A 13,455-nucleotide genomic window follows, 5' to 3' on the forward strand; every position below is an offset into this window, starting at 1 on the left:
GTGTGTGTGTGTGTGTGTGTGTGTGTGTGTATCGAGGGTTTATGCATGTTGTCTAGGTGGGCTCTGGGAGAAAATAATGTTGTTGATGTTAATGTTATGTTATTGAAAATAAAACCTGGTCTAAATTAATATAAAATCTCTTGAAATATACCAACCAGTCATTTAAGTAATGTGTAGATATTCACCAGACAACACCTTCATGATGACTAGTTTATGGATAATGCTGATTTGAATTATTTTCTGTTAAACATCAATTATTCAGTGAAATCAGCTGATGCAGGATAGACATTCGAAGGAATCAAATAAATTCTGTCTCATGCAATAATTCAATCTAAAGAGTGTAATAAATAAATAATGTAATAATAATAAAGAAAGAAATAGTGGGAATATCACAAGTTGGGCTAGCTTGTAGAAGCTAGCCCAACTTGTGATATTCCCAACATTTCTTTCTTAAATAATAAGAATAACTAGAAAGTACATTTCCTGGAGAAAATGTGAGGTGGGCTAGCATCTGCAGCTGTATGTAACAGCTACTGCTAGAACTACTACGGACTAGGCAATCTCCATGCACCCACCAGCGAAGACCGTGCGTCTCTAGCCCACTCAGGGGCTGAGTTGTGGGGTCTGTGGCGTGGACAGTGGCATGGTGGTGAGACTCCGCCCCCTCAGGTCAGAGCTGGTCGAGGACAGTGTAGCAGTAGCTGTGGAGGTGTTGCAGTAGGTGTTTGTTACGTGTAAGTACTGCTAGTACTGTTGAGTGTAAGTACTGCTAGTACTACACTCAAAAATAGATTAGACCACTCATCATAACTCATAGTTTTATTGAGTTCAATAGCTGAAAGAGGAGAAAATATATTAATATGAGTTTGCAGCCTGAAAAAGAGTGTCATTATGAATATTTCTTTGAATATAAGGAAGGAAGAAAGAAAGAAAGAAAGAAAGAAAGAAAGAAAGAAAGGAATGAAGGGAAGGAAGGATGGAAGGAAGAAAGGAAAGGAAGGAAGGAAGGAAGGATGGAAGGATGGAAGGAAAGAAAGAAAGAAGGAAGGAAGGAAGGAAGGAAGGAAGGAAGGAAGGAAGGAAGGAAGGAAGGAAGGATGGATGGAAGGATGGATGGATGGATGGAAGGAAGGAAGGAAGGAAGGAAGGAAGGACAGAAGGGGGGGAAGGGAAGGGAAGGGAAGGGAAGGGAAGGGAAGGGAAGGGAAGGGAAGGACGGACGGACGGACGGACGGACGGACGGACGGACGGACGGACGGACGGACGGACGGACGGATGGAAGGAAGGATGGAAGGAAGGAGGGAAGGAAGGAATGAATATGAATGCTACCACAGTAGTCATAAAAGGGTGCCTGTACAGAGAGCCTGCACGTGTCCCCAAATTCAAATCCCAACTGACACTGTGAGCATCCTCTCATTCACTTCAATGGAAAGGCATGCCGGCTTCAGACAGCTCTCTCTCAAAAAGTATAAAGGTCACAGCCTAGTTATTGACACCGTAGGAATCCTGAGAAAATGCTGAACATTTTAGGCTATGATATGTCCGTGTAGCTTAAAAACTGTAGCCATGGCGACGAGTTAGAAAAAGGGTAAAAATGCAAAATTAGCAGCTCAAAAGGTAGTGTGGGCCCATACGTTTCAATGGAGAGCGCAGTTGCCGAACAAATCGTCATACAGCGAAAACTATAAGTCACACGGCTTAGATACTTACATTGTACGAATCAGCACAGTTATGGGAACGTTTCGATATATAATATGTGTATGAGCTGTTAAAACTGTAGGTATAGCAACAAGTTAGAAAAAGAGTAAAAATGCAAAATTAGCAGCTCAAAAGCTAGAATGCAGCGCCATACGTTTCAATGAGGAGCGCAGTTGCCAAACAAATCATCATACAGCGAAAACTATAAGTCACACAGCTTAGATACTTACATTGTACGAATCAGCACAGTTGTGTGAAAGTTTTGATGTATAATATGTGTGTGAGCTTTCAAAACTGTAGGAGTGCCAGCAGTTTACAAAATGTGTAAATATTTTCAAAGCAACAGCTGCCACCACTCTAAAAACATAATGATACTGAACATTCCACCAGCAGTTTCAATGGCACAAAAATTACTATTAAAAGTTAAATTACTAATAAACTATAAAAAATATCAAAAATCTGAATACATCCGTTAAAGAGCTAAACATCGTGAACATTTTAAAGTTTGAATGAAGTTTCTAGCACAAAGTATGAAGAAGTTATAAAGGAGACAAAAAACGGGGAGAATAATAATAAAGAAAGAAAGAAAGAAAGAAATAGTGGGAATATCACAAGTTGGGCTAGCTTCTGCAAGCTAGCCCACCTAATGAATAATAATCTCATTTGCATATTGCGCATCCCAAAAACGTGCCTTTTACCGCTGGACGTGATCACGTGACATGGGCGTGATCACGTGATAGGGGCGGAAACGGCCTCATATCCGCTGAATCTCCCGCGGAGCGTCGCCATTTAGTCTTTCCCTCTTCGCTGCAGCGCCGGGTGAGTTTCCCTGAGGTCCTACGATCCCAAATTACATTTATACTCGTTAAATACGTCGTTTAGTCTGATAAAGTACACGAGGTTTCTTGGTTTATGCGCTTATATAACTATATTGATGACTATTGTATTGACACGTGGCCTTATTGACTTGTTTTTCGTGCTTATTTCTCATGCTAACTCGCCTGTTAGCCTTGTTAGCTTTGTATGTGGAATGGCGTCCACGCCGTGCTAGCAGGTTAGCATGCTAAGCTAACCAGAGATACTTAGACTGCTTTGTTCTCTTCTAGTTTTTTGTATTCGTAGATTCGTAGAAGCTAGTACTACCAGCTGCTAGTAGTCGGCTAAGGGAAAAAAAGTGATTTCTAGGAGCTAATCAGGTGGATTTAGTGGCCCAGACATGCAACGCACTTGTGTTTAGTGCTTTGTTCCAGTGCGAGCTAGCCTAGCCATGCTAACCTAACCTAGCCATGCTAACCTAGCCATGCTAACCTAGTCTAGCTAACCTAGCCTAGCCCAGCCTAGCTAGCATTAGCATTAGACTAGCCGAGCCTAGCTAGCGCGGAAAGTGCGGCAGCGCGCTGCAGCTATGACGCACAACACTCCTGCTAGCTGGTGCTAATGCTAGCTCGGCTAGGCTAGTCTAGTGTTAGCTAGGTTTGCTAGTTCTCCGCGTTGGTTAGCCAGCCACGCTAGCTGGTTCTGGTTGGTTGTGTAAAACAACTTACATTGGATAATGTGTTAGAATAGACAGAGCTGCTGGTCACGTGTGCGTCATGGTGTAACAGGTTTAATCCCAAGAGCACAAATGGAGAAAGTGGTGGGATTGTGGAGAGAAGGAACACAATTAACGGATGAGTTTGCTATACCGCCCAAAACACAGAGCATCTTTGCTAGCGGGTTAGTTAGTTAGCAGCTAGTTTTGTGAGAACATGCCGCCTGAAAGCGTGTGTCCTGGATAGGAGCATACTTGTGCTTTTTCACGACTTGCCTGATTATTGGCTACTTTACAGGTGATAAAACTGTCATCTTTACATCAGGGTAGCCAAGTTAATGATTCTTTCCTGTGATCCAGGAGAACACAAGAGACCACGACAGAAACAACCATGGCAGAAGGCCCATCAGTCCAGTTTAAGGTGGGTTATTATAAACATGCCATCAAAGCAACCTGAGACATCTTGGCTGTGCCACTGAGTTTGTTATGATCCCATGTCATCTTTTCCCTGGCACAGCTTGTGTTGGTGGGAGATGGAGGAACGGGAAAGACGACTTTTGTGAAGAGACACTTGACGGGAGAGTTTGAGAAGAAATATGTTGGTAAGTCCCATTAGCGTGATGTAATTGGCCTCCATCACGAGGCAGTGAGGACTGCGTTTGCCTGTGTAGTCGTCCATAGTAGCCTGTAGTTAGTCCAGGAATGTCGAGTCATGATGGCAGATTGAAGGATTAGGATGCAGGTGTATCCAACCTAGTGCACTCATTCCCATCTAAAACCTAGTGCACTCATTCCCATCTAAAACCTAGTGCACTCATTCCCAGGCATCTAAAAACAACGTACAGCATGGCTGGCACACAAGGAACCCATAACGAAAGTGAGCTTTCTACAATTGCAGAGCACTGAACTATGGCTGTGTACTAACTAAACTGTTCACCTCCTCTCTCTCTCTCTCCCCCCTCACCCCCGCCCCTCTTCTCTCTCCCCCCTCACCCCTGCCCCTCTTCTCTCTGTCCCTCTCTCTCTCCCCCCTCACCCCCGCCCCTCTTCTCTCTGTCCCTCCAGCCACTCTGGGAGTGGAGGTTCACCCACTGGTGTTCCACACCAACAGAGGACCCATCAAGTACAATGTGTGGGACACAGCCGGACAGGAGAAGTTTGGGGGTCTCCGAGATGGCTACTACATCCAGGGTAGGCCGCTAACAGACCTTAGCAACCGTGCTCATGTCGTTAGATGAGAATTATTTGTTTTTCTTTTCAGTCCGGTAGGCTGTATGTTAATGTAAATCAAGACATTTCCCCCGTGGGGAGACACTTTCTTATCTTGTCATTTTGGTGTTTCTAGCCGTCCTCAGGCACCCAGTCCCAAGCGATGAGATGCAGTTCATGCTATTTAACACCCAGAGGGATGAGGGACTAGCCCCTCTTGGAAAACCTTATTTTAAACCTGGTTGAGACTTGAACCAATTAGTCATTTTGCTACATAATTGACTTCCTCCTTTGCCCCCCCCCCCCCCGCCCCCTCGTCTCCTCCAGCCCAGTGTGCAATCATCATGTTTGACGTCACGTCTCGAGTCACCTACAAGAACGTCCCCAACTGGCATCGTGACCTGGTGCGCGTCTGCGAGAACATTCCCATAGTCCTTTGCGGCAACAAGGTGGACATCAAAGATAGGAAAGTGAAAGCCAAGAGTATCGTCTTTCACCGCAAGAAGAATCTTCAGGTAAGCCCCCATGCTTGCCTCTCATTCACTCGTCTCTCACACACACACACACACTTGGGTGTTTAGCGCTGGGTGAAGTCAGTTCCCAGGTAAACCAGCTGGGTGGTGATAACCATTCCCTCCCTCTCGCCCGTCTCTCCCGCAGTACTACGACATCTCCGCCAAGAGTAATTACAACTTCGAGAAGCCTTTCCTGTGGCTAGCGAGGAAGCTGATCGGTGACCCCAACCTGGAGTTCGTGGAGATGCCGGCTCTCGCTCCCCCCGAGATCCAGATGGACCCCAACCTCGCCAAGCAGTACGAGGATGACCTCAAAGTGAGTCTGGCTGCCCTGCTGCCCCCACCCTCGTAGATTAGCCCCAGATCCCCAGCGCCTAGGGGGCTAGATACAGACTAGAGAACATGCGGAGGGGCTAGATACACACTTGAGAACATGTGGAGGGGCTAGATACACACTTGAGAACATGTGGAGGGGCTAGATACACACTTGAGAACATGTGGAGGGGCTAGATACACACTTGAGAACATGTGGAGGGACTAGATACAGACTTGAGAACATGTGGAGGGACTAGATACAGACTTGAGAACATGTGGAGGAGCTAGATACACACTTGAGAACATGTGGATGGGCTAGATAGACTTGAGAACATGTGGAGGGTCTAGATACACACTTGAGAACATGTGGACGGGCTAGATACACACTTGAGAACATGTGGAGGGGCTAGATAGACTTGAGAACATGTGGAGGTGCTAGATACACACTTGAGAACATGTGGAGGGGCTAGATACACACTTGAGAACATGTGGAGGGGCTAGATAGACTTTTTGAACATGTGGAGGGACTAGATACAGACTTGAGAACATGTGGAGGGACTAGATACACACTTGAGAACATGCGGAGGGGCTAGATACACACTTGAGAACATGTGGAGGAGCTAGATACACACTTGAGAACATGTGGAGGAACTAGATACACACTTGAGAACATGTGGAGGGACTAGATAGACACTTGAGAACATGTGGAGGGGCTAGATACACACTTGAGAACATGTGGAGGGGCTAGATAGACTTGAAAACATGCGGAGGGGTGGAAATGTGATGGTGTCATCTATTGTTAGCTCTCTGATTGGGCAGGTGGGAGGTTTTTTTGGGCCATTTCAGACCAGTCCTGTTGTCTGGAGTCAACCCAACATCCAGGGGGTGGCGTTGACATTCTGAACACTGGTGGTTTGATCTGATACACTGCTAAGGGTGTCGTCATAGTGACCATGATTTGACGGTTCTTCCTCTCTCCCTTTCCTCCTGCAGCGGGCATCAGAAACAGCACTCCCAGACGAAGATGACGACCTTTAACCTGTTACCCATGACCCCCTCCCCCCGCAGTGACAGGAAGTTGTCGTTTGGCCCCTTTACTGTAAAATCCCGTTGCAGATTTATTTTTATTTTTTGAACATTTTTTTGTTTCGTTTGTGTTTTAAAACTGAAAAAAGACAAACTTGGTGAAAAGTCGTGTGGTTCTCTAGTTTCACTGTAAGACACACCCGCCCTAGTGTTGGCATGGCAATGTGCTACCCATCATTGAGCACCATTCACCACTTGCCCAGCTCACTCACGCTGAAGTAAGGCCAACTGGAAGCACTAAGGGGATACAACTTTGAATAAAATTGAATGACTATAGGATGCCTGTCTCATTTTCATTGAGTTGAAAGTCAGTGTGTATGCTTTTGTATGCTTTATGGTCACCTCTGGAGATTGAAAATGATTCATACAGAGAGCGAATTTGTCTTTGGCCATAGTTACAGGAGACGGACAGTTTGCATCCGGTTGACACTTCCAGTTATTCTTTGCAGACTTAGAGGAATAATACTTTTAACACAGTAAAGCAAGATGGTTGAAGGGGCCACAGGTAGACTGCTATGGGTGGTAATAATTCCGTTAAAACATATGTTACTTATGGGTAAAACATTTTTATTGTAAATGCAACAGTAGATGGGATTTATCATCCATCTTGTCGATGGAAGTGGTGCGGAAGGGCGTGACGTTATTAGCGTGACGCTCAATGCGAGGTGTCAGCGAGGTAGTACCAGTTATCGCCACCAGGGGTCGCTCTAGTCTAGTATCCTATCGTTAAAAACTTCTGACGGCGGTAGGAATGCCTGCTCTTTCAGTGTATAAACAAGAATTTCACATAATCTTTGCATATTGATCAATATCATGATTGATAACATTCACATCAGACCTGTTCATGCGAGGACATCGCTTTTTGTCATGGACAGAGTGGCATGAAGTAGACAGTGTGGTGCCCCATACAGAAAAGCACCCGGATGCAACTAGCACATTTAAGTATAAGTGCATCTATGCTAAATAAATGCATTTAAAGCTCATATAATCCAAAGTACTGCCATATTTTTTCCACATGTATATTTCCTACATATATGTAAATATTCAATATTGGCCACTTTCCAATATTTTCCACATGTAATTAAACAGTTAAATGTATGGTCACGTGACCTGTAATGAAAATTCTGTTCACATGATCAATATAGCCTATTTCAGACATATCTTTAAAATATAGTTTATTCATATTCTAAAGCGCCTTATATTGTACAGCTGTCTCATGTACTTTAATATTTGCTACATTACTCATTACATTTGAATAAAAACATTTTGTTATTATGAAGAAGAAACATGCAAAACATTTATTTGTTTGCTTTATTTAGAATTAGTCAACTGATGTACACTAGGAAATCAATGAACGATCTGGAAAAAGACACCATTGAACATTACTGACACAGTTAGCTCTGGGCCCTGGACCAGAGGTGATTCAGAGTGAGCTACATGACAAAATGACAGCCATATGTGCATAGGTAGGCCTATGGAAACATGTCAATGGTGATAGGTAAGAAAAAGAAAACTCACCCATTATCCTCACTTTTCTTTTGGACCCTGAACTCTGTAACTTGAATGCAAGGCCTGGATCAGTATGTCTTGAAGTGTCTGGAAACCTTTTTAAATCAATCATGGTAGTACTTCTTGAAGAGGTGAGTTTTGAGCCTAAGGTGAAATATGAGCATTTCTTATGTCGGTGGGCAGTTCACTGTGTGACCAGGACAGAGAAGAGCTGTGGCCATGTCACAACCTCAAACCTGGTTCCATCTCCTAACTGTAGCAGTTAACAGGACAGAAAAGAGCTGTGACCATGTTACAACCTCAAACCTTGTTCCATCATCTAACTGGAGCAGTTAACAGGACATTAAAGAGCTGTGGCCATGTCACAACCTCAAACCTGGTTCCATCTCCTAACTGGAGCAGTTAACAGGACAGAAAAGAGCGGTGGCCATGTCACAACCTCAAACCTGGTTCCATCTCCTAACTATAACAGTTAACAGGACAGAAAAGAGCTGTGGCCATGTCACAACCTCAAACCTGGTTCCATCTCCTAACTATAACAGTTAACAGGACAGAGAAGAGCTGTGGCCATGTCACAACCTCAAACCTGGTTCCATCTCCTAACTGGAACAGTTCTGAACGTTCGTTCAGAGCGTGGTGACCTTCTCCATCCAGTGCTGGGGTGGAAGTCTGTCCATCCAGAACAGAAACATGCTGGACAAGGTTACTAAGACGGGGAGGAAAATCACTGGCTCAGATACTCAGAGTATCTCTCAGCTCTCTGATCAATATACCATCAACCTTGCCAGACGAATACTGGACCATCCTTCCCATCCACTCTTCTCAGAGTTCCCCCTACTCCCCTCTGGATGCAGGTTTAGAACCAGGTTTGCCCAAAACAAGGACAAAACCAGCCTGCACTTCTTTTGTGCCAAGAAGCATGACATTGTTGAACAGCTGTTGATGCCTGTTGCAGTGATGATGATGTTGATGCGATGATGTTGGTGAGGATGGTGATGACGATGATGGTGGTTGGTGACATTGTGGTGTTGGTGATGGGCGTACATTTCAATGTTTTCTGTATGCTTGATGTGTGCTAAACAAATTCCCCTCTGGGGCAATAAAGGTTTCAATTCAATTCAAAACATATGCCTGCAGCAGTTTGTGTAGGCTATATATGTACACCTAGACCCTCATATATTTGCCTAAAACATGAGGATTTTTCCCTCACACGCCAGGTGAAAACTGCTGTGGGCAAGATTTCTGAAAGGCCACTGCCCTTGTCACAAAATAGCCTATATTTTTTATTATTATTATTTTCCTACTGTATTTTATACGGTTTACCATCGATAGGCCACTGTATAGAATGAGCAGGAATACGTTGACGCGTGTTTTTAAGCACCGCAGAAAAGACATCTTGATGAATTGTACTTTTCTCTAAACTTATAGCGCCAAATTGCCGATAAACACAAAGAAATAACCTCCATCGTCTTGGAAAGAGTTTATATACTTTCGCAAAATTCGAATTCCAGTGACGCAATAATAAAGACGTTAGGTGTCATCGCAGCATTGTGAATTAGGCCCCAGACTAGCCAATCACAAATTAGCAAGAAAAAAAGGCATTCCATTGATTTAAGAGAAAAGAACCCGCCCTAAGGGAGGCTAGCCTCCCTTCCATAGATATCTATGGGTCCTCCAGCTGCAGGTTATACATGTCACTGTTGGAGCTTTAGAATTTCAATAATGGGTTTTTATTCATAGGGAAAACCTGCTTTATGAACAAAACTGAGATATTAATTATGAATAAATAAATTCATATATTTATATTTTAATCCCTCTCTTCTCTCCAAAAACTGAGGACTGTCCTCCCCTGCCTCAATGGACGAGCCTCCACTGATGTATGTTAAAGTAAAATGGCAATAAACGTACTGATTCTATACCTCTTGAAACTCTTCATCCATCCCTCTATCCTGCCTACCTGCCAAAGATGCTCTTTAAGCATACCTCCATCCCAAGAGCCACAAGCTATTTTGGCAGATCTCACACAAAATAATGACAAGAGACAAAAAAAAGTATGCTTATGGATGTGTATTTTAATAAAAATAATTCTGTCAAAATTAAACAGAATACAATGTTTTTTCCTCTTAGTCCTCCCGGCCCCGACACAGTGCTGATATAGTGCTGCTATAATTATCATTGTGGTGGCCCACATATAGGTAAAGTGTAAACTTTATTCACAGATATGTTCATCCCTGTGGATGTGTGTGTGACTGTGTAGGAGAGATGCCGTGGGGGGTAAGGGGTAACCCCGTGGGGGGGGGGGGGGCATCCCGTTGAAGAGGTCTGGTGAGATAAGGATCTTGTCAGGGTAGGAAAGAAGCCTACTTCCTTGCAACCCATGGGTAACCTAGGATTCTGGCTTATGTTAGTGTGGGAATGCACTCAGGTTGTACATGCACTACGCCTTCATGGCCTGACCAACCTTTGGTTCGGCAGGAAACACAATAGTTGACTGACCACCACCTGTCACGTGCCCAACGGGGAGCGGGCAAGAATTCTTTGAAGCTTTCTTATCAAGATCGCTTTGAGGGAGAGGATGCATTTGGACCCGACGGTGGTAGTTTGGGGCTCCCCCCCCCCCCCCGACTAGGGGGACGTGGTGTGAGCAGGGCCCCAGTTCCTCTCAGCATTGTAAATGAACAACCTACTGACTGGTCACATGTAACTACTAAATAATTCCAATTGGAAAAGGTCACCGTGCTACAGACCCAAATAAGGTCACCGTGCTACAGACCCAATTAAGGTCACCGTGCTACAGACCCAAATAAGGTCACCGTGCTACAGACCCAAATAAGGTCACCGTGCTACAGACCCAAATAAGGTCACCGTGCTACAGACCCAAATAAGGTCTACAGACCCAAATAAGGTCACCGTGCTACAGACCCAAATAAGGTCTACAGACCCAAATAAGGTCACCGTGCTACAGACCCAAATAAGGTCACCGTGCTACAGACCCAAATAAGGTCACCGTGCTACAGACCCAAATAAGGTCACCGTGCTACAGACCCAAATAAGATCACCGTGCTACAGACCCAAATAAGGTCACCGTGCTACAGACCCAAATAAGGTCACCGTGCTACAGACCCAAATCAGGTCACCGTGCTACAGACCCAAATCAGGTCACCGTGCTACAGACCCAAATATGTGGACCCACCTCTACCTGGAAAAACAAGAGGATTATGTTGACTCCTGAAAATAAATGCTGACTGACAGCTGCATCACTTTCAACAATGCAATTTAATTTTTTAAAATATGTTTCTACAAATGTACACGTCAGTCACCTGAGGCCATTTGCAACAAACATACATCTTGGGAGTGGAGAGTGTAAGGGACTGAACCAGCAGGCAAGAGGAGTCACAGGTAGATTTTGATAATGAGGGTTTTTATTTACCCCCAAATGCAGAAAACTCTTTACAGGAAAATATGAATAATGTATTGGGCCTGTTGACTTTCGTTGTCCTTTATTATTGTCCCTAGTTAGCTCTGCGTTGTGTTTTTGATTTCAATAAAAGACGGCCCCCAATCTCACACATACATACCTATGCCTTATGCCATGCCTCATACTTACACACAGACTAATGGGTCAACCCATTTACATTAGGATCTGCCTATTTCATGGACACAGACACTGATCCTGGATCAGATGGGATTAGTAGATGAGGATAACTCTGATAGGCTGCTACTACAGACAGTAAATTGTCAGTTTGGGAACCTTCAATGTCCAGCTGTGTACCAAGGACTGGAATGAGGAACTGATTAGTACTGATAAGATACTGTAAGGGCAAGCGATGATAAGATCCCTTGCAGTATCTCAGAAGTACTAAGCAGTTCCTCATTTCAGCAGCTTCCTTGGTTTCCTGAGTTGAGGGGTCCGTGGCGTGGTTAGTGGCAGGATGGCGAAACTCCGCCCCCTCATGTCATAGCAAGTCGGGGACAGTGTACCCCTCTCCGGGCCACCCACCTGCCCTCACCAGTGAAGACTGTGTGTGGTGAGACTCATCCCCAGATTGTTTAGAATACTAAGGTGTGTGTGTGTGTGTGTGTGTGTGTGTGTGTGTGTGTGTGTGTGTGTGAGAGAGAGAGTGTGTGTGCACGCGGGGTGTCTGGTTTCTTCCTAAAGTCTACAATCATCTCCACTGTCTTGAGAGCCTTGAGCCTTTAGAGTTACATCTAATCGGTATCATTCATCATACTGTAATGCTACTGGAGTCATAAAAGGGTGTCTATACCTTTAAGAGAGCCACATGCACCCAAATTCAAATCACAACTGACATTCTGAACATTAAGACTAAGACTAAGTTCCACTGATTGTCACACACCTGAGTGTGTGAAATTTGTTCTCCGCATTTGACCCATCCCCTGGGGGAGCATTAATTGTATGAATCAGCACAGTTGTGTGAAATTTTCGAGGTAGCCTATAATATGTGTGTGAGCTGTTAAAACTGTAGGAGTGCCAGCAGTTGTGTAAATATTTTCAAAGCAGCAGCTGCCACCAGTCTAAAAACATCAAGTTACTGAACATTCCACCAGCAATTTCCATGGTACAAAAATAACTATTAAAAGTTAAATTACTAACTATAAAAAAAATATCAAAAATCGGAATGGATCCCCGAAACAGCTAAACATCATGAACTCTGTCGCTCGTAGCGTTGTCTAGCAATCGTAATGAAAGTCGGAACTAGTCTATCGGAGGTCTGAAACAACATTAACAAGACTGAACACTATAAACCTTTTTTATATAAGACTGAACACTATAAACACGTCTTTTTACTAAATACAATTAACGACAGTGCAGTGCTGTTGTATAAAAGCAATAAGACACTCGAGGTCGTGCTTTACTGTGGTTTAGCCTAAAGCACTCCCTCTCGTGTCTTATTGCTTAAATATATTCTATTGATCTATGTAAATATATCTGGTACATCTATTTTTAACCATGATTTTTCCGTATGGGGCGCTCACGCACGCGCCTACTCACACACACACACACACACACACACGCACACACACGCACACACACACACACACACACACACACATACATACACGAACACACACACACACACACACACGCACACACACACACACACACACACACACACACACACACGCACACACACACACTAGTAGGCGTGACCAGCAGCCTGTCTACGTAGTCTGCTGTAGGACATGATTAAGTCACAAGCCCCCCCCCTCCCCCCGATAACCATTTCCTTATCGGATTAACGGAGAGGGGGATGAGATGATCAACGATTGAGATAGAGAGAGAGAGAGAGAGAGAGAGAGAGAGAGAGAGAGAGAGAGATAGAGAGAGAGAGAGAGAGAGAGAGAGAGATGGAGTGTTAATGAATGTCAGGTTCTCACCAGGACTAAGTCGGAATAGGTTATAAACATCGATCACATCTATGTCTATTGACCTAACAAACAGATCCGCACAGGGGCAGGTCTCATCTCTCTGTAGGGTCCAGTTGTAGCCGGCACATCCATGGGGAGGAGCCTACAGTCAAAACCAAGTGACATTAAATGTCAGATTCATATCAGTTTGTTGCCATGGTA

The 13,455-nt window shown here is 44.3% G+C and overlaps 1 protein-coding gene across 1 annotated transcript; it reads left to right on the forward strand.

Annotated features, from left to right (window-relative positions):
* The first annotated feature begins 2,449 nt into the window (after positions 1–2,449).
* ran (RAN, member RAS oncogene family) lies at positions 2,450–6,633 on the forward strand. The gene is made up of 7 exons (XM_084450607.1): positions 2,450–2,517; positions 3,590–3,650; positions 3,747–3,831; positions 4,295–4,420; positions 4,766–4,953; positions 5,099–5,269; positions 6,262–6,633. Exons 2-7 carry the CDS (start codon positions 3,621–3,623, stop codon positions 6,304–6,306), a joined length of 645 nt encoding a protein of 214 aa, XP_084306733.1. The 5' UTR covers positions 2,450–2,517; positions 3,590–3,620; the 3' UTR covers positions 6,307–6,633.
* The last annotated feature ends 6,822 nt before the right edge of the window (positions 6,634–13,455 follow it).

Source organism: Borostomias antarcticus (assembly GCF_949987555.1).
Source record: "Borostomias antarcticus genome assembly, chromosome: 16".
Lineage (NCBI taxonomy): Eukaryota > Metazoa > Chordata > Actinopteri > Stomiiformes > Stomiidae > Borostomias > Borostomias antarcticus.